This window comes from Urocampus carinirostris, chromosome 9, assembly GCF_059441175.1.
Source record: "Urocampus carinirostris isolate Australia breed hairy pipefish chromosome 9, RoL_Ucar_1.0, whole genome shotgun sequence".
Lineage (NCBI taxonomy): Eukaryota > Metazoa > Chordata > Actinopteri > Syngnathiformes > Syngnathidae > Urocampus > Urocampus carinirostris.
The window spans coordinates 385587-407674 of NC_142357.1; the positions used below are offsets into that span (position 1 = coordinate 385587).

At 39.0% G+C, this 22088-nt stretch overlaps 1 protein-coding gene and 1 long non-coding RNA gene across 9 annotated transcripts in view; one reads left to right on the forward strand and one right to left on the reverse strand.

Moving 5' to 3' along the window:
* Nucleotides 1-1681: 1681 nt before the first annotated feature.
* Nucleotides 1682-6910, reverse strand: LOC148359063 (uncharacterized). The gene is made up of 2 exons (XR_015851337.1): nucleotides 6852-6910; nucleotides 1682-1989 (listed from the first exon to the last, which is right to left on the reverse strand). It is a non-coding gene; the product is annotated as an uncharacterized LOC148359063 (long non-coding RNA).
* A 6-nt stretch (nucleotides 6911-6916) lies between these two features.
* The window catches only part of uvssa (UV-stimulated scaffold protein A), a 104657-nt gene continuing 89485 nt past the window's right edge, over nucleotides 6917-22088 (forward strand). The window contains exons 1-4 of one of the 8 annotated variants that reach the window (XM_088344082.1): nucleotides 6928-7234; nucleotides 10827-10948; nucleotides 11609-11720; nucleotides 19410-19563. In XM_088344082.1, coding sequence (XP_088200208.1) covers nucleotides 11611-11720; nucleotides 19410-19563 — 264 coding nt within the window. In that variant the 5' untranslated portion in view covers nucleotides 6928-7234; nucleotides 10827-10948; nucleotides 11609-11610. Of the gene's footprint in view, nucleotides 7235-7444; nucleotides 7568-10826; nucleotides 10949-11608; nucleotides 11721-11789; nucleotides 11843-19409; nucleotides 19564-22088 lie in introns of those variants that run through there. The other 7 variants (XM_088344083.1, XM_088344087.1, XM_088344084.1 and 4 more) reach the window with 7 other exon arrangements.

The following is a 22088-nucleotide window of genomic DNA, read 5'->3' on the forward strand; positions in this document are numbered from 1 at the left end:
CTCACAGTGGAAACTGACAGCTGAAATCTCTGAGCTAGCTTTTTGTATCCTTCCCCTAAACCATTATGTTGAACAATATTTATTTTAGGTCATTTGACAGTTGTTCTGAAGCTCCCATGTTGCCACTCTTCCTAGAAGATGCAAAGAGGAAAACAATTTGCAAATAGCCGCCTTAAATACGCTTTCTCATGATTGGCTTCACATGTGTATGTAGGTCAAAAGTCAGTGAGCTTACCAAACAAATTTTGTGTCCCAATGATTAGTGCTATAGGTATTCAAATCAATAAAACAACAAAGGTGCCCAAATTTATGCACCTGCCTACTTTTGTTTAAGTAATTATTGCACACTCTCTGTAAATCTTATGAACTTGATCCCAATTCTCAGATATCACTGTGTTTGTCTGCTATATGATATATTTCACTGAAATTACTGATATGAACAACCAATGATTCCTGCAATGACGAGTCCAACAGCGCTACCTGTTGGTATAGGGTAAGGTTTAGTTTAGCCTCTGATTTTATGACCGGAATGCAGTATTGTTAGCAGTCTCTAGCGCGCTGCTGGTAAGCCACAACCTTTTGGTGCTCCGCAAAACATTAATTGACAACATTAAAACCACAACTGACAAATATTGCAACATACACACAGTGTTAGTTTTACCTCACATGCTCAAAAATCTATGGGTCCCAACAGAGATCTATGGGTCCCCAAAATTTAGTGTGCCCCATGCCCTTACAAACTGTCGTATTTTCCCTTACAAAATAAAAAACAAATCTTTTTTTTTTTCACACATGTTTATTTATGTAGTTTAACATGTTATATTGTACGTGTTTCCTTATATCATATATAATGTTAATGAACATTTTGTTGTGAGACACTGAGTTGCTCGACATGAATGAGGTTTACTTTAAAAAAAAGTTCTAAAATGAAGTCGCTTGAACGTTGTCAGGGTTTCAATGTAAATCTCTTGAATTTCTGTCTCAAGGTAATTAGCTTGTTTTTATATTACTAAATATAAAAACAATGTTTCTCATACACACACACACACATAAAGTAACGTTTCAATAATGAGTGTAATTATATCTCTTGTACGTTTATCAATCTTGTATTCTTTTATTTTGAAATCATGTTCTTGTGTGCACTGATCTCTCTGACGCAAAATAAACGTCCTCTCTCTCTCTCTGTGGACTTCAACCAGGAAGGACGTGAGTTCTTTTCTCTACCGTTATAATGTAGAATTAAACTATATACATGTATTTTATCTGTGCAAATATAGCCATTAAACAGTCTTAATAATGTTCATCTCTCACAGACGTTCACTGTAGAAGGGAAAAATACATGCAAATATAACTAAGTAGAATAATACATTTTCTTATTCAAATTATTCATTCATTTTCTGCATTAAATTATTGTTGGTAATATACTGTTTTTTTGTTGGTGATAGAAAGGAGTGGAGAGGTGTTGTGAAAGGATAGTGGGATTATGGACACGTTCTTGAGGATGGGCTGGGCACCCGTATGATGCGGCAGTGGTAAACCAGTGAAAGCTGTCGGGCCGTGCTGTAGAACAAAAGAGTGTGTTGTGTCACCCTGACCCGAGTGACATGGCCGCTTTCTGGTGTCCCGTTTCATCTGGAGGGACGAAAGCATGACCAACTTAGGTGCCGAGGTTCAAGTCAAGTCAAGTCAAGTCATTTTTATTTGTATAGCCCTTAATCACAATTAGTCTCTAAGGGCTTCACAAGGTATTACATATAAGAAGTTTAGGTTATTCGTATGCTATAGAGTAGAAGTGAGTTTTAAGCCTAGATTTAAACATTTCCACCGAGGTTGCAGATCGGATCTCAGGGGGAAGAGCATTCCACAACACCGGTGCCCGGATGGAGAACGCTCTCGAACCAGCGGAACACTTCTTGGCTCTTGGGATCACCAGGAGACCGGCGCTCTCGGAACGAAGGCTTCGGGCCGGGACATTGGGGGAGATCAGATCTGAAAGATATGAGGGGGAAAGTCCATGTATGATTTGGTATAGTAGTAGGAGAACCTTAAAATCGCATCTTAGGCTAACAGGGAGCCAATGCAGGTTAGCCAAAATTGGGGTGATGTGATCGTACTTTCTTGTCCTTGTTAAAAGCCTCGCTGCAGCATTTTGTTCCAGCTGAAGACTCTTGAGTCCAGTCATCGGAAGACCGGAAAGTAGTGCATTACAGTAGTCGAGACGGGAGGTAACAAACGCGTGAATTATGATTTCCACATCCGACTGAGAAAGTATAGGACGAATTTTAGCAATGTTACGGAGATGGAAGAAAGCGTTTCTAGTAATTTTCTTCACATGTGTTTGAAAGGACAGATCGGGGTCGAAAATGACACCTAAATATTTAAGTGAGTCGCTCTGTGTGATGTGGCAATTGTCCATGTTCACAGCGGTTTTAGAGAACAAGTCACGGGACTTAGATGGACCAATAACCAACATTTCAGTCTTTTCAGAGTTGAGACGCAGGAAATTGAGTGACATCCACTCTTTTATCTCAGTGAGGCAGGCCTCCAAATTTCCACAGTTTAGTGTGGCAGATTCCGCCATCGGGAGATAGAGTTGAGTGTCATCTGCGTAGCAATGGAAACTGACATTATACTTGCGAATAATATCACCCAGTGGAAGCAACTTCCTAACTTGTTTGGGTGTTTGAGCAGTTGGGTTGGCCATGGTCCAAATTTTATTTTTTTTGCTATTTATTTCCCTTTTATTTTCTTTGTTATTGTATGTGTGTGTCTTGCTGTCGGTCACCCCTCTTGAGGGATATGACCAAGGTAGATAGATAGATATATACTGATTAAAAGGGATCACCACAAACCTGTCTTTTTTCATTTTCTCCTTTTTTTACTTCCTTTTTTTCTTAACTTCTTTATACAACATAATCATTCGTAATATAATGCATCAGAGCAAGTGAGCCCTTTTGAGAGCTGGCTCTCTTAAATGAGTTGAGCGGAAAAAGCCGGTTCTCTAAAAAGAAACGGACTTTCACTACACAACTCGAACTGGAGATCGGCGTGTAGAGAAAAACTCGAACCGCGAGACCAAAACAACAATGGCGGATCTGCCTCACGAAAAGTTTGGAGTGCGGTAAATCTTTGTTAAAAAAATTATAATGAAGATTTCGTGTTAAAAAAGTTGCGTCCCGGGGACGCACGTTGATTTGACACGATGCGTCCCCAGCAAAAATAATGCGTCTAGGACGCAGGGACGTGGGCCAAGTTTTAAAGTTTTTTGTTTTGTTTTGTTTGTTTTTTTCCGATTTCTTTTTGTGTCTACCGAGTTTCAAAAATCTTCGTTCGGTTTGTAAATTTCTGAATTTCGGTTTGTTTGGCAATTTGCATACTCTTCAGCCGATCAGAAGCCCGAGTCGAATAACTTTGTGCTTCCAGACTTTCTCGAACGTTATACTGGACTGTCTCAGAAAATTAGAATATTGTGATAAAGTTCTTTATTTTCTGTAATACAATTAAAAAAACAAAAATGTCATACATTCTGGATTCATTACACATCAACTGAACTATTTCAAGCCTTTTATTATTTGAATATTGCTGATTTTGGCTTACAGCTGAAAAAAACTCAAAAATCCTATCTCAAAATATTAGAATACTTCCTCAGACCAAGTAAAAAAAATAATTTTATAACAGCAAAACTAAATCAAACATTTGAAAATGTCCATTGATGCACTCAGTACTTGGTTGGGAATCCTTTTGCACGGATTACTGCATCAATCCGGCGTGGCATGGAGGCAATCAGCCTGTGGCATTGCTGAGGTGTTATTGATGCCCAGGATGCTTCGATAGCGGCCTTCAGCTCATTTGCATTTGTAGGTCTGGTGTCTTTCATCTTCTTCTTAACTATACCCCACAAATTCTCGATGGGGTTCAGGTCAGGGGAATTAGCAGGCCAATCAAGGACAGTGATGCCATGGTCAGTGCACCAGTTACTGGTGGTTTTGGCACTGTGGGCAGGTGCCAGAGCATGCTGGAAAATGAAATACTCATCTCCATAGAGCTTTTCAGCAGATGGAAGCATGTAGTGCTCTAAAATCTCTTAGTACACAGTTGCATTTACTCTGGACTTGATGAAACAGTGGACCAACACCAGCAGCTGAAATGGCTCCCCAAACCATTGCTGACTGTGGAAACTTCACACTGGATTTCAAGCAACTTGGGTTTTGCTCTTCTCCAGCCTTTCTCCAGACTCTGGCGCCTTGACTTCCAAATGAAATGCAAAACTTGCTTTCGTCTGAAAAGAGGACTTTGGACCACTCTGCAACTGTCCAGTGCTTCTTCTCCATAGCCCAAGTCAGACGCTTCTTCCGTTGTCTTGAGTTCAGAAGTGGCTTGACCATGGGAATACGGCTATTGTAGCCCATTTCCCAGACACGTCTGTGAACTGTGGCTTTTGATACCTGGACTCCAGCTTCAGCCCACTGTCTTTGAAGCGCCCTCAAATTCTGGAAGCGGCTCTTCTTCACAATTTTGTTAAGGCTGCGGTCATCTCTCTTGATTGTGCAGCGTTTCCGGCCACATTTTTCCCTTCCAACAGACTTTTTGTGGATATGCTTTGAAACTGCACTCTGTGAACAGCCTGCTCTTTGAGAAATTTCTTTTTGTGTCTTACCCTCCTGATGGAGGGTATCAATGATGGTCCTCTGGACAGCAGTCAGATCAGCAGTGATTTAGTTTACTGAACCAAGCTGAGTGTTTTTAAGGCTCAGGAAACCCTCGCAAGGTGTTTCGAGTTAATTAGATGATTCAGGTGATTAGTTGAATAGCCTACTTGTATACTTTTTCATGATATTCTAATATTTTGAGATAGGATTTTTGAGTTTTCTTAAGCTGTAAGCCAAATTCAGCAATATTAAAATAATAAAAGGCTTGAAATAGTTCAGTTGATGTGTAATGAATCCAGAATGTATGACATTTTTGTTTTTTTAATTGCATTACAGAAAATAAAGAACTTTATCACAATATTCTAATTTTCTGAGACAGTCCAGTAAGGTCGCGTATTTGCATATCATTTTCCAAAGGAGATATACAGAGAACACAAGAAAAATGGATACGTGGTTAGGAATCAAGCCATAACCTCAGCAGAAGAAAGATTCAAAGCAACATTTATGACGCTACAAAACGTAAACGTACATTAAAAGCATCATGGAAAAAGGAGCAAACATTGTATGAATGAAGATGAGTAAATACAGGTACATACTGATGGCAGATGGAAAACAGCGATGTCATATACATGCAATGAATGTTATAAGTAGATTTATAATACACTTAATTTTAAAGTGTTGTTCTGTTATATATTCTGTGCTTGGGCTCAAAAGACCACTTTCCGTGTTTGTAAACAAGGGTGACTTCAACAAGCTGTGCAGGCAATTTTGAGGCAGAACAGCAGAAATAATGTTACTTTATACCAGCAGATTGACAGAAAATGTAGTGGATCGTAGATAAGCAGGGCACACATAAATAAAAATAATGTAAATACAATTACTAAATGTATGTTTGACAAATAAACAAATGTAACCATTGAAAATAGTTGGAGGAAACCAAGGTCAGGCAATTGCTTCTAGTCCTATAAAAAAGTGCTTAAATTTCAACCAAGTCGTATATTTCATTAAGCAAAAATAAAACTTTATCTTTCATGTGGCATACAAGATATGCTGTGTTTCACATTAAAATCACATTAATACAGTTATCGTATAGTGCAGTGTTACTCAACTGGTGGGTGATCCAAAAGTGGTTTCATATTGGTTTTCAGTAAGTCGTGGGCCTTTGCCTTGGCAAAATAAGACTAAAAGCGGAGGAAAGCGGGCTCTGTTGTGGGCACAGAGCTGGACAGCCAGACAACTGTAGATAAGACGGGCACTGAAAAAGCTGCAGTCAATCGTGGACAATTCATCACATCCACTACTCAGCATCATCTCGAAACGGAAGAGCAGCTTCAGCGACAGACTGCTGTCACAGTCTTGTTCCACGGACAGACTGAGGAGATAATTTCTTCCTCATGCCATGAGGCTCTTTAACTCCACCCGGGGGAGTACAATCCCACATTAAACCACATCCCCACATTGCATATTACCCTATTTTTATTACAGTGTGTATTTTATGTAGCACTATTTAAATACTTTATATCATCACGTTAGATTGGGTATTCATGTATTATATTTCTTTTACTTTATTATTGTTTTATTTTCAACACAAGGATACTGCTGGAAGTGTGAATTTCCCTACGAGGATGAATAAAGTATCTATCTATCTATCTATCTATCTATCTATCTATCTATCTATCTATCTATCTATCTATCTATCTATCTATCTATCTATCTATCTATCTATCTATCTATCTATCTATCTATCTATCTATCTATCAAATCACCCACCTATCTATCTATCTATACCACTAAAATAACATTTTTTTACACAATCAAATAATTATTGATGTTTAATAACACATTTTATAAATATTTTGGGTAAGAATTGTTTTTAGTATATGGCTACGTTCAAACAGTTTCAGAGTGTCGCTTATATGCAATTTCAGCTTATATACGAGTATAGACGATACGTTTTGGTTTTGCTGGTCAGTTTGTTGTTTTGTAAAAAAAAAAAAGTTAATAAATACTGTTACCGCTGCTTTAAACTCCACAATCCTTTGATCTAATACATTTGACTAGAGGAATTCCTTTCTCGATTCGGGTCGCAGCTTTTCATTAGGGTGGAATGGTGGGTCCTGAAGTTAAGAACCACTGGTATAGTGGGGTTTTAAACAACAATTATCTTTAACATGCAAAAAGAAGATAATCGATCAAACTTACTAATTTACCCTGAACGCGTCACGAGCGCCCACTCTCCCCTCTCCAGCAGTATAGCCTACTCCGCGCATGCGTCGAGGTTTCAGTGTCGTTGTAAACGTCACATCCCTTAAGTAACCTTAGTTCAGGGTGTGTTGAGTACTAAAGATTGACCAAGGCCATTAATTTGGATTATTGATCAGAAATAAATTGTGTAAGTACTTTATCTAGGCATTGTTCCTGACACGTTTAGAATTCAAACAACCCATTATTCGAGTACATCCGGGTCGCATTACTTGGGTTAGAAAAAAAGTCTGAAGACGGAATCCCACGGAGGATTTAAGAACAGATACGTCAACAGAACGCAAACGTAAAGGTTTGTCGACCTACCAGCGAGCAACAGAAAGGTATTTACAACAAATCTAATGTAAACAATTGTCAATTGGTAACATTTCGGTTGAACTAGTTTAATCAGCTTACAACTGGAAAAAGACTACATTTCACACTAATTATGTAATGGGGTAAAATGACCCCATTTTTAATTAAATGGATATTGGATTTTTTTTCCTCATTATTTCAAAGAGCTCAACATTATGCTGTTTGCCTCGTCAAATCACGGAAAAACATCAATTACGTCAAAAAGAAGCATTGAACTGTATAAATGCGTACAGTAAAATACATGCTAAGCAGTACTGTACTGCAAAACAGTAACTTGTACACTGATATATTCTGTCATGAAGGTAAGACTATAGTTACAAGTACTTATTTGGTATGTATTATGTGCATTTAGACTTTGCAGGTATCGAAAATCTTGGTTTTATTTACAAATTAATCAACACGAAATTTTATGAAATAAGTTGGCACAAATTTTCACCACCCATCATAATACTTTGACAATTATTAAACAATATATTTTTGTTAATAACTACATTTAGGGACCTACTGCCTTTGTCAACGTTTTTTCTGTGAACTTGCGTTTACTTCAGACCACTTTGCGTATTTGTAAACAAGTACTGTATGACCTAGACCAGTGTTTTTTAACCAGTGTGCCGGGGCACACTAGTGTGCCGTGAGACCTTGCTGGAATTTGCCCAATTTTATTCTTCCAAAAAATCAGGCCATTATTCAGTATTTTTGCTATCTTCAGACGAGGAACTGTAATAGTCACCCATATCAGTAGGGGATGGTAGATTTTATATACTTTTTATATACAAATTATCTGCTCATGAGGTAGCACACTACATTTAGTAACTTAATTTGTTTAATAAAGAGGTTTAAGATTGCACTGTGAAAAAATAAAAACATAAATAAAGCACATCATTCTTTTTTATTTTAAGTATTTTTTCTTTTTTTAAACTAATTACCTACTTATGAGGTTGCACAGTGAAATATTTGACATAACTTCATTTTCAAACATTTTCGACGAACGATGTGTCTCGCAACTTTTTTATAAATAAAAGTGTACCTTGGTTCAAAAAGGGTTGAAAAACACTGACCTAGACAAGCTGCGCGCGTGTCGTTGAGGCAGGTCGACTGAATACATTTTAGTTCACCGGGGATCGTAGATAATAACTTCTCAAATGAACACAAAGCATCTAAAAACAGCAAGAAAGCAACATTGTTTCAAATCACTGTATCGGGAGATATTTTCTATGTACTTCTCTGAGTTGTTCAATTTAATCTAATCTGAAATAAAAAACATCAACTATTTTCTTTGTGTGTATGAAAAAATGGAGAAACTCGCAACTTAAATGATAAATACCAAAAAGTTAAACGAAGGAGAGCCCTTAAAGCTAGGTTTCTATTCAAGACACTTTATTGTCATGAATTTAAGCGCTACATTAAAACCAGTCTGGAAAAACAAAAACAAAGTTGAATTCGGTACCATATTTTAACCTTTGTTTTTATTTCCTTACATTCTGGACAGGTAGTATGCCTTGAAATCTTTAAAGTGAAAAATATGTTCCATGTTTTTTCTATGGATATTGCGAAGAAACTGATCCGGGTGTAGGGCAATATGATCCGGCCATTGCCATGTACATGTGTCACAACAATCAACAATCGTATTGACTGCAGTGTAAGGCGTTTTGGATTATAAAACGCACCCCTCAAAACAGTATTTTTTTTAAGATATAGTTTCTGTCCTCAAGGCGCACCGGTCTATAAGGCACTACAGTAGAATTGTTAACAAAACAGTCAGGTAGGTCTGTCAAACTTTATAAAGCCCTTAACATCGGACTGTTGAGACTCAAATACGTGTCAAGGACACGTACAGACACTGTGTCTGTACTATGTCACCAGTCACTGAAATACGACATGCCGCATATGATCGGAAAGCCCTAAACTCTTGGGATTCAAGATATGCTGAGCATGTTAAAATATACTCATCCCAGAAACATCACGATGAGTCTGAAACAAAATACCCCAAAAATATGAAGCCGTGTAGCTCACCAAAGACGTCATCTTGCAGCCATCACAGTTGATGAAAATACGCAACATGGTCACTATACAACCATGAGTTTAGTGAATCCAACAGTGTAAAATAATTATGTACTCCAAAACACGCAAATGCCAACAATTAAGAAAAAATCTGCCAAAAAGCATCTCTGTATCAATGGACGTTGCTTGTTGCTAGCTGTCTATTTAGCTTATTTTCTCTAGGCCGTAGACCTGTTGAATGTATGCTTTTTAAGTGGTTTGGTTCCTGTTGATTGGTGTAGTGCATGTGCGGTGTCATTGTTTAAGGTTAAAGGTGATAAATATGAACGTAGCAATTCGAGACGTATCAGTTGGTTTTCTGTGCCGGGTAAGCTGTATGAAAGAGTCTTGATTAAGAGCGTGACAGGAAGAACGGGTGAGGTGGTGATGGAGGAGCAGAGTGGTTTCAGGAAAGGGAGAGGATGTGTGTATCAGGTGTTTGCATTACAACAGGTGTGTGAGAAATATTTTGCAAAAGTATGCTTAGTTGGCTTTCATGGACTTGGAAAAGGCGTATGACGGAGTCGATAGAGAGGCGTTGTGGCAGGTGATGCTAATGTATGGAATGGGTGGAAAGTTGTTGGAAGCATTGAAGAGCCTTTAAGTGAACAGCAGAGCATGTGTAAGAGTAGGGAGTGAGACAATTGAGTGGCTCCCTGTGTTGACTGTTGTGAGACAGGGGTGTGTGATATCACCACGTCTGTTTAATGTGTACATGGATGGTGTGGTGAGAAATGTGAATGCAAGAGTATTTGGCAGAGGTGTAAAGATGATGGATAACAGTGGAACCGTGTGTCACAAAAATCAGGTGTTGTTTGCAGATGACTCAGCGCTTGCGGCTAATTCTAAAGAAACATTGAGAAGGTAGGTAATGGAGTTTGGAAGAGTGTGTGATAGGCGTAAGTTATGTGTGAATGTTGGGAAGAGTGAGGGGATTAAGTTTTCACGTGATGGAGTGGGCATGGTGTTAGAAATAAGGCTTCATTGATGGGTGCTGGAAGAAGTTGAAAGCTTTAGGTACTTTGGTTGTGATGTGGCTGCACTTGGTGGAATGGATTGCGAGATATTGCACAGAGTGAATTAAGGAAGTAAGGTTTTGCTCTGAGGAGAGTGATAAGCAACAAGAGTATGAGTATCGATGTTAAGAGGGGACTGTATGGGAGTGTGATTGTGCCGACTGTGTTGTATGGTGCAGAGACTTGAAGCCTGAAGGCAGATTTGAGAGGGAAGCTAAATGTTTTTGAGATGAAGTGTTTGAGGAATATGTTAGGAGTGACAAGATTGGATGGATTGAGAAATGAAATTGAGAGGGACAGAACTGGAGTAGTAGTGGAACTGAGCAAGTCTGTGGATAAGAGAGTACTCTGTTGGTTTGCAGATGATGGATGAGGAGCGAATGTTGAGGATCTACAGAGCAGAAGTAAATGGAAGGAGACTTTTATTCCAAAGCATATGATTGATGCCCACCTCATATTCTGTTTTGTCCTGTCTTTTTCCGACGCCTGCCTGGCTGATACGAAGGAGAAGGATGATTTGGGATGGGTCAGCGGACCAGCGTCTGACCTGCAGCATGTCAACCCCTGCATTTACCAGCTGGCAGAGACGGGAGGCAGCGTCGTGGCCGTCATAGACTTTCTGGACTGGTTTGCAGGCTTGGGGCGTCGTTGATGCCATGCACTTTCCGGACGTTTTCAACATCTTGCCTAATGTTTACTATTATGTGTACAGTAATGCTAATTGTAATTCACCCTGGTCAATCCTGGAAGGGGGATTACCACATGTTAGGTCCTTTCTCAAGGTTTCTCTTTTCTCCTCACACTGAGGTTTTTGAGTTGTTCCTTGCCCGCATGCTGGTTTAAGATCAGGTAATTGTGTAATCGTAATCCTGTGCAGTCCTTTGAGACATTTTTGTGATTAAGGGCTATATAAATAAATGTGACTTGACTTGACTTGAAGGCCGCGATTGACGTGGATGGATGGTGTTATGAGTGCGCTGCAGGAAAGAGGTCTAAATATAGTGGAAGCTCTTGTTGTTGATAGGAATGAGTGTAGATGTGTTGTAAAAGGATAGTGGGATGTTAAGATGTGTTCTAAGGGATGGGCAGGGCACCTGTACGACGCGGCAAGGGTAAACCAGTGAAAGCTGTCAGAAATCGAGTCGACTCAATATTGATCCATATATGAGGCGCACCATATTGTAAGGCGCATGGTCAGCTTTTGAAACCAATGATGGCTTTAAGGTGCGCCTAATAGTGCAGAAAATTTTGAAATTTTACTGATAATTTTGATTCTGTTACTTTTAGGAATGGAGTTGTCTCAGAGGGACAGACTCTCTGAGCTCTTGGAAGATCTTACCACATCAGGACAGGTCCAGATTGACAGGGAAAAAATGAAGAAAATCAAGAAAATTTGCAAGTAAGTGTAATCATGTGACATAATCTGACCATCTTAACACATGATCAGCTTTATTTATATGCTTTTTAGGGAGTCAGATGCTATTGACTTCAGTGTTTCCCATAGAATTTTGCAGGACCCTGGTAGGTGCAAGTGAATGGGGTTTAGGGCATGCTGTACATTTTAAATTCAAACACATCAATCTTGTGTTTTAGCAAAATCAAGAAGCTAGATCTATGATGAAATTTGTTCTCTAAATATGAAAGGTAATAATGCAGCAGACAAGTCACAGCCATAAAGCATGGTAAACAAAACAGGAGTTTAATGCAAAAATATGCTCGTCATCTAATTAGACTAAAAATAACTTGTGTTGTTCCAATGCTATACTATTTTAAGGTATTGTATCGGCAAGTTTGACCAAATCACCGATATGTGTTTTAAATTTCATATATTTAATACTCACATCAGTGATTTGGTGAATTACAAAATCAAATAACAGTAACGCTGCTTTGTCATTGCTGCTATGATAGAATCTGAATAAATGTTTCACTGGAGTTTATTTTTAGGGGCAACTTATGAGCTATAGTTGGGGCCCGTCCGTGTCGTTTTGTTTTCCAATGGCTTGTAATAGCAGCGCTGCGTTTTTTTTTTTTTTTTATCTTTTTATTTCTCACACCAATTTTGACAGAGGTTTGATTCCACCATCTTACATCAACACAAAATATATACACTTGACACACTCATAAATAACAGAAGGAACAATAAAGAAGAAAAAATACTATTAATAGAAAAGAAGAATAAATGTTCATACAATACATCCATACAAAAAGAAATATATAAAAAAATAATAAATAAAAATATACACCCAAACCCCCCCCCCAAAAAAACATAATAAATAGGGGGAGGTGTTCAGACATCAAGTAAAATTTGTGTGATAGGCTTCCATCTTTTCTCGAATTGGTCAAGTTTCAGTTGAAGTCTTGCAGTGATTTTTTCCATAATGTACATTTGCTTTAATTTGTCTCTCCATTGTTTTATGTCAGGAGGTTGTGGTTTCAGCCAGGACACTGTGATCATTTTTTTGCTACCAGAAGCATTACCCTTAGTATATATTTCTGTTGACCAGATAGTAATTCTTCTGGCAAAATTCCTATTATGTAAGCCTTTGGGTCCAACCGCAACTCCCAGCCAGTAATTAATTTTATTTCTCTCTGGATACTTCTCCAAAAATTTAATATTACAGGACAATTCCAGAAAATATGCGTAAAGTCTCCGACCCCCCCACAGTTACGCAGACATAGATTTGAGGTATTTTTATATTTTGAAGTGATAGAGGGTGTATAGAAGAATCGCATTTTTACTTTCCATTCAAACTCCCTCCATGTCGGGCTGTTGGTTATTTTGTGTCCCTCTTTCAATGTTTTTTCCCATTCGTTGTCTTTTATCGCTACATTAGTTTCTTGTTCCCATTTTTCCTTAACTGCCATGTCCTCATTACTGAGATCCATTCTCAGGGCTTTATATAGTTTTGATATAACCCCCTTTATTGATTGTCCTTTTGTATATGATATTAATAATTCCTCTACCTTAGTTGGCTCCTTACATATTTTCCCCCATTCCTCGTGTTTCTGGAGGTAATGCCTTAGTTGCAAATATTTGTAAAAATCATTTCTGGGTAGGTCAAATTCTTGTTGGAGTTGTTCGAATGATTTCATTGCCTGTGCTTCCAATACTTGGGTAATCAACATCAGTCCTTTTTGGGCCCATTTTTGAAACCCTACCTCCATAACCCCAGGTTTAAAGTCTGGGTTTTTCGCTATTTTGGTAGATCTTGATATTTTTAATTTTTTTTGTATTGTTGACCAAGTTTTAATAGTTCCTTTAATCCATTCATTCTGGATTTTTAGTTTCTTCCACCTCGTGACTGATATGTATGGTAACGATTCCACAGGCATATTTGGACAAGATCGCTGCTCCATGTCCACCCATATCGTATCTTTGTCTGTAGTAATCCACAAGATGAGTGCTTTAATTTGAGCTGCCCAATAGTAATATTTAATATTGGGTAGGTCTAGGCCCCCTTTTTCTTTAGGAGCAAACAGGGTTTTGTATTTTATTCTAGGTTTCTTGTTTTGCCAAAGGAATTTTGTTATCAATTTATTTAACATTTTAAATGTGGATGCCGGAATCAGAATTGGAAGGGATTGAAACAGAAATAATAGTCTTGGTAATATGTTCATTCTAATTGTTTCTATCCTTCCGATAAGACTTGAGGGCAAAATTTCCCATTTTTCCAAATCTTTCCTTATTTCTTTTATCAACATTCCATAATTTGCATCAAACAGCTGTGTGGAATGTGGTGTAATGGTCACCCCCAAATATTTAAACCCTTTATTTGTCCATTTAAAATCAAATCTTTCAATCACCTCTGTTGGACATTTTCCTGATATCATCATTGCTATTGATTTGCTCTCATTATTTGAATACCCAGCTACTTCTCCATATATTTTAAGGCTCTCCAACAGTGGTGGTATTGATAACGAAGGTTCCTTCAGCATTACCAACAGGTCGTCTGCAAACAATGATATTTTATGTTCTGTTCCTCCTTCATCAAATATCCCCCTTATTTGCTCATTTTGTCTAATTGATTCTGCGAGTGGTTCTATGCTTATTGCAAACAAGAGTGGGCTTAAACAATCCCCTTGCCGGACTCCTCTTTTGATATCAAAGAAATCTGAACAGTGACCATTTACTCTAAGACGAGATTTACGGTTTTTATAGATTATTTTCACCCATTCAACAAATATTTGAGGGAAGCCAAAAGCTATAAGTGATTGATGTAAGAAGCTCCATTTCACACCATCGAAAGCTTTTTGTGCATCCAAGCTAGTAACATCGAGGTTTGGGTCTTAGATTTTGTGCTCGTAATTATGTTTAGTATCCTCCTAATATTGTTTGCACCCTGCCTTCCCGGAATAAACCCTGTTTGATCATTTCTAATTAATTTCGCTATAAATTTCTGCATTCTTTTTGCCAGTATGCTTGTAAGAATTTTTAGGCCATTACAAAGTAAACTAACTGGTCTATAGCTTTCACACAATATTGGGTCTTTTCCTTCTTTGTGCAAGACTGTTATGATGACTTCCGACCATGATTTGGGGGGATCTCCTTTTGTTAGAGCATAGTTAAATACTTTATGCAGTACTGGTGTTAATTCTTCCTTAAAGCTTTTGTAGAACACCCCCGGGAATCCATCCGTTCCTGGTGATTTATTTATTTTTAAGTTATTTATTGTATCTTGTATTTCCTGTTTTGTAATGGGGCGAATAATTTCTAATGTATCCCCCCCTGTTAGTGTTGGTAAATGTAGTTTTCCTAAAAAGTTTTGTGCCGTGTAGTTATCTAAGTCATTTTCTGAGTCCTTGTATAATTCTTTATAATAATCTGCAAATGCTTCTGCTATACCTTTGGGTTTTACTAAACATTGTTTAGGGATAGGATGTTTTATTTGTGATATAATTCTATCTGTTTGGGCCTTTTTAAGTTGGAAGGCTAGCAGTCGACTGGCTCTATTGCCCATTTCATAGTATCTCTGGTTCACAAAGCGCAGAGCCCCTTCTGCTTTATTTGTCAAAAGTTCATCTAATTTGCTTCTGGTTGTTTTTAATACCTGTAATCTGGATTCATTTGGTGTTTTTTTATGTTCTTCTTCTAGTTCCTTAATCTTATCCTCCAATTCCTTCTGATTCTTTAAGCGTATTCGTTTCAGTCGGGACGATATTTCAATTAATTTCCCCCTTATTACAGCTTTCCCTCCTTCCCATAGTATTGATGGAGAAACCTCATTGTTGTCATTGATTTGGAAATATTATTTCATACACCGTTTTATTTCCTGTACTACGTTTTTATCTGAGAGGAGAGATACATTCATCCTCCAATACCTAAAATGGGGTTCATTGTCTAAATTTAGTTTCAAAGTAATTGGAGAATGGTCACTTATAGTAATATTCTCTATACCACACTCTACTACTGTATGCATATGTTGTCTTCAAATGTAAAAGTAATCAATTCTCGAATAGCTGCCATGCGGGTTTGAATAGAAAGTATAATCTTTAGTTTGGGGATTCTTCTCTCTCCATGGATCTATCAATCCCAATTCTTAAGTTATGTTATTCAACATCCTCGACCTCTTTTTATTTGTTCCATGTACTGAAGGATACTTGTCCACTTTGCAATTCTGTACAGTGTTAAAGTCACCTCCTATAAGTAACATTCCCTTTGCACAGTTGGTTATTACTTTAGCTAATACTTGAAAAAATGTCCCCTTTTCCTCAATTGGTGCATAAACATTCATTATTGATATTTCCCAACCGGCCATTGACCCTATAATCATTATACTGGACTGTCTCAGAAAATTAGAATATTGTGATAAAGTTCTTTATTTTCTGTAATGCAATTAAAAAAACAAAAATGTCATACATTCTGGATTCATTACACATAAACTGAACCATTTCAAGCCTTTTATTATTTTAATATTGCTGAATTTGGCTTACAGCTTAAGAAAACTCAAAAATCCTATCTCAAAATATTAGAATATCATGAAAAAGTATACAAGTAGGCTATTCAACTAATCACCTGAATCATCTAATTAACTCGAAACACCTTGCGAGGGTTTCCTGAGCCTTAAAAACACTCAGCTTGGTTCAGTAAACTAAATCACAAGTATGGGGAAGACTGCTGATCTGTCTGCTGTCCAGAGGACCATCATTGATACCCTCCATCAGTAGGGTAAGACACAAAAAGAAATTTCTCAAAGAGCAGGCTGTTTACAGAGTGCAGTTTCAAAGCATATCCACAAAAAGTCTGTTGGAAGGGAAAAATGTGGCCGGAAACGCTGCACAACCAAGAGAGATGACCGCAGCCTTAACAAAATTGTGAAGAAGAGCCGCTTCCAGAATTTGGGGGAGCTTCAAAGACAGTGGGCTGAAGCTGGAGTCCAGGTATCAAAAGCCACAGTTCACAGACGTGTCCGGGAAATGGGCTACAATAGCCGTATTCCCATGGTCAAGCCACTTCTGAACTCAAGACAACGGAAGAAGCGTCTGACTTGGGCTATGGAGAAGAAGCATTGGACAGTTGCAGAGTGGTCCAAAGTCCTCTTTTCAGACGAAAGCAAGTTTTGCATTTCATTTGGAAGTCAAGGCGCCAGAGTCTGGAGAAAGGCTGGAGAGGAGCAAAATCCAAGTTGCTTGAAATCCAGTGTGAAGTTCCCATAGTCAGCAATGGTTTGGGGAGCCATGTCAGCTGCTGGTGTTGGTCCACTGTGTTTCATCAAGTCCAGAGTAAATGCAACTGTGTACCAAGAGATTTTAGAGCACTACATGCTTCCATCTGCTGAAAAGCTCTATGGAGATGAGGATTTCATTTTCCAGCATGATCTGGCACCTGCCCACAGTGCCAAAACCACCAGTAACTGGTGCACTGACCATGGCATCACTGTCCTTGATTGGCCTGCTAATTCCCCTGACCTGAACCCCATCGAGGATTTGTGGGGTATAGTTAAGAAGAAGATGAAAGACACCAGACCTACAAATGCAAATGAGCTGAAGGCCGCTATCGAAGCATCCTGGGCATCAATAACACCTCAGCAATGCCACAGGCTGATTGCCTCCATGCCACGCCGGATTGATGCAGTAATCCGTGCAAAAGGATTCCCAACCAAGTACTGAGTGCATCAATGGACATTTTCAAATGTTTGTTTTAGTTTTGCTGTTATAAAATTATTTTTTTACTTGGTCTGAGGAAGTATTCTAATATTTTGAGATAGGATTTTTGAGTTTTTTTCAGCTGTAAGCCAAAATCAGCAATATTCAAATAATAAAAGGCTTGAAATAGTTCAGTTGATGTGTAATGAATCCAGAATGTATGACATTTTTGTTTTTTTAATTGCATTACAGAAAATAAAGAACTTTATCACAATATTCTCATTTTCTGAGACAGTCCAGTATATAACAGAACAACACTTTAAAATTAAGTTTATTATAGATCTACTCATAACATTAATTGCATGTATATGACATCTCTGTTTTCCATCTGCCATTGGTATGTACCTGTATTTACTCATCTTCATTCATGCAGTGTTTGGTTGCAACGTCTGCTACAAGCCACGTGAAAATGATATGCAAATGCACGACCTTATAACACTCTGGAAAGTCTGGAAGCAGGAAGTTATTTGACGCGGGCTTCTGATCGGCTGCCGATTATGCAAATTGCTAAACGAACCGAAATTTTTAAATTTCCTAACCGAACGAAGATTTCGAAATCAGAATAAAGCAAATGTTTGATTTAAAAAAAAAAAAAAAACTTTCGTCCTTTTTTTTCTTCTTGAAAAGTTGTCGGCCACCCGGGCGGAGACGTTTTGTAAGTTGTACGCCCGACGTAAAAGATGCACGCCACGGGCGTCTGTGCAGATGTTATTTTAAACACTGACTAAAGTGATGTTAGAAAAATATTTAAAAATGGTCACCCTTGGCGCCAGGTTAACAAAGATACCCAAGCTAACAAGGGAGCTAAGTTTTGTCAAGATTTGCATTTGTGTCAGGGATAAGAAATGACAAAAGAGATTTGTGTGTTTGGGTAAAATAATACATTTCAAGCATAACTGACTATACCATTCATTGGGAAAACAGTATATTTCAATTATCTTCTGCAGTTTAATTTTTTTTTTTTACCCTAACCCATCTAAATACTTTTTATGGTATCAGGGTGCCACTGCTTTCAATTATCTTTAAACACCCTTCGAGTGATATTTGAATTGTCTCAATTTCCTATAACAATCGTTACTGCTCTTATTGTGTCTGCCATTTCTTCAATGTAATCAAGTCGAGAACTCTGCTGATATTTTACCATATGCATTTCTTCCACCCAGTGGCCATTTTGGAAAATTTTACCATTGGAGAGGGCCCTTCTAAACAGAGCTGAAATCCTGCTACCCTAAAAAACAAGAACCTCATTTTATTTTCTTACTATAATTCTTGCTTTTCTTCTTTTTCCTTTTCCCCCCATTATATTTTCTCATTTTTTTTCTTTCTATTTTTTTTTAACCTTTTTTAATTTTTCTTTCTCCTTTTTATAGTAACAAAAGTTTGTATTGGTCACTTTGAGTCTATTTTTTTCCTTTGTAATTTGTAGGACACATTTTTCACTGCAGTACACTACACAATACAGCGACATCTAGTTGTCAAATTATACACACTGTTGTTTAACTTTCATTTTAAGCAAGGGACCTTAAACAATCAGCCTGAGGGCTGCAATTGGACCCCGGGCCATGTTTTTGAAACCCCTAAATTAAGCGGTGACTCTGTTACTTGGCTGTGAATAAAAACTGTTGGTGATGAATGAGTTGAGTAAGCTGATGGGAAACATTTTTTGGGAGCCATGCACCCCCAGTCCCTTTATTTTAAATGTATAAATGATATGGGGAAATTAAACAAAAAGAGAATCACAATTTTCATCATAGATTTTCTGGGCAAACGCGACTACTAATAGATGTTCTGTTTGTGGCCTACTTTGCTTTCATTGGGTTTTTTTGTACTAAATGTGACACTTATTTGATTCTTGTTCAAATTGTGTGGTGTGTCACACCTCACAACATTTCTATGGATGCCTTTCGACTAAAATAAAAGTGTCTTCTCTAAAACTTTTTTTTAGGGAATCTAAAGATTGCCTCAATCACGTCTTCTATTCGCTAATGTCCCAGCTCAAACAAGAACATGCTGAGATCCGTCTGTCAGCCTTTCAGATAGTCAGCGAGCTTTTCCTCAAATCTCATCACTTCAGAACACTCCTAGTGGACAACTTCCAGGTACTGGAGTATATTTTACCTTAATATTTGTGAACTTCACTTTAATACAGAGGTCTCAAACTCCCAAAATGTGGGACGGTAATTTGAGCCATCAACCTCCTTAAAGTTCTTTGAAAATTCACCTAAAATGCCAATCCAGGACATACCCAATGTATGAATGTTATCCATGAATTGTTTGGAGGATATGGACTGTTTTTGGCTCATTTGAAAGGTAACACGCATACACACATATATGTACCTTATATATATATATATATATATATATATATATATATATATATATATCGCTCAAGGTCCAGACATCGTGAAGACAAGGTGGAGTCCACGTGGTGAGTCTCTGGCCCGCCCATGGGAGGAATCGGCACGCCCATGGTAGGAGTCAGCACGCCCATGGGAGGAGCCGGCACGCAAGCTTGTGAAAAGACGTGGGCAGAAGAGTTTCAGAAGATTGATCGGGGAGTAAATTGAGGCAGATCAATCGAGAGGGACAATCGAGAAAGGAGGCTCGACGAAGAGCGACACTAATTCGGCTAATTCGATGGAGTTCACTTAGTTAAATACTTTAAGAAAATAAATCTGCCCCTGTGTGAAAATGTCGACTATTCTTGTCCATCTTTCCCCAGAAAGACACGAGCATGCATTGTTAGTTGGTTAATGGAGTCAGATAACTAATTTGAACAATTTGGTAAACGATACATTTTTGATGTATTTGATTCATAACAATTTTGGTGACCCCGACGTGACAATCAAATCAGTGCCTGGCCTTCTGTGTCTTGGATACATACATCACGGATGATGCGTCCCAGTTGCATCCAGGAGATGTTTCTTTCAAGTTACAAGCTGGAACAGCCAGTGGATCCTAGGAAGAGACTAAGTGGCAACCAAGAACAGATTGGTCGACTACTGGAGAAGCAGTTGACAGCCCGGAAAGACTGCAACCGGGACAGGTTGGGTTAGCACCCCAGCCTGTATCTTTTGTGAGAAGGAACCCCAACAAGCTACGAAAAGCCCTAAAGAGAGATACCCCCAGAAGATCTCGAGAGGGGGGGAGGATGAGATCTCCAATCGGACGGACCAAAGGTTAACAACCCCTGCAAACGAACAGATGACGATTATGACATGTATCTGTGGCAAAATATGCAAAAACAACCGCAGCCTAAAAATCCATCAGGCCAGAATGAAATGTTTGTTGCGGGAGAGCGAGGTACAACGCACAGTTCCTGGATCGGGTAAGACGCAGGAGGAGCCCGGACAGGAGGCAACCCACAGATCCCAGTCCCTCCACGTGCCAAAGTCTCCCAACCCCAGCAGAGTAGTTCCACGGAAGCGGATTAAATTGCCTCCAGCGAACAAAGAGAGCGGATGGCGGCATTTTGATGAGGACATGTCCAAAATCATCCAAGCCACAGCCAAAGGCATACCTGCCAAGTACTACGGTTTTGCCGTAATGAGTACGGTTTTCTTGAACCCACTACGGTGTTACGGTTGGGTCGCAAAAACTACTTTTTTTTTTTTATAAGTCTTCGGTGCTGTCCGTACACTTTGGATTACTTTCTATCATATCATTGTGGGTTTTAACGCACAAAAAATGTGTTTATCCGAGGAATCAACACCCTGCCCTGAAGAATTCTCGCGCCGGCGTGATGAGGGGGCCCTATCGTGGATGCAGTGCCGGAGCTAAGGCTAAGCGGCTAGCGGCGTTATTAGTCTTCTGTACCGTCCGTAATCATGGTAAATTTTAACTCTATACCAAATAAGACAGACGAACTGGCTGAGCTGGTGAAAAACGTCCAAGCGTACAGGGAGTGCAGTTTGCTGTGTTTTACGGAAACGTGGCTCACTTCTAGCATCTCGGACGCTAACGTGGAGCTACCCAGAGCAACCGGTAGTTACCGGAGCTAACCTCTCAGATTCCCGGCTTAGCGTGTGACGTCATCCACTCCGCGAAACGGAACTCCGGAAAACGAAAAATCTCCATCGGCATACAACGCAGGTAATTGACCATGCAAATTATTCAAAATTATTATTATTTCATAACGAAAATGATCAAAATCAATTATACAATTATCAATTCACAAATATATTGGAATATCTCAAATAAAAAGTTTCCAAATCAAACTGAAAACCATCCATCCATTGTCTTCCGCTTATCCGAGGTCGGGTCGCGGGGGCAGCAGCGTTAAAAGGGAAGCCCAGACGTCCCTATCCCCAGCCACATCCTCCAGCTCATCCGACGGGACCCCGAGGCGTTCCCAAGCCAGCCGAGAGACATAGTCTCTCCAACGTGGCCTGGGTCACCCCCGGGGCCTCCTGCCGGTGGGACATGCCCGGAACACCCCCGAGGGACGCGTCCAGAAGGCATCCTTATTAGATTCCCGAGCCACCTCAACTGGCTCCTCTCAACGCGGAGGAGCAGTGGCTCTACACAGAGTCCCTTCCGGATGACTGAGCTTTTCACCTTATCTCTAAGGGAGAACCCAGCCACCCTTCGGAGGAAACTCATTTCGGCCACTTGTATCCGGGAT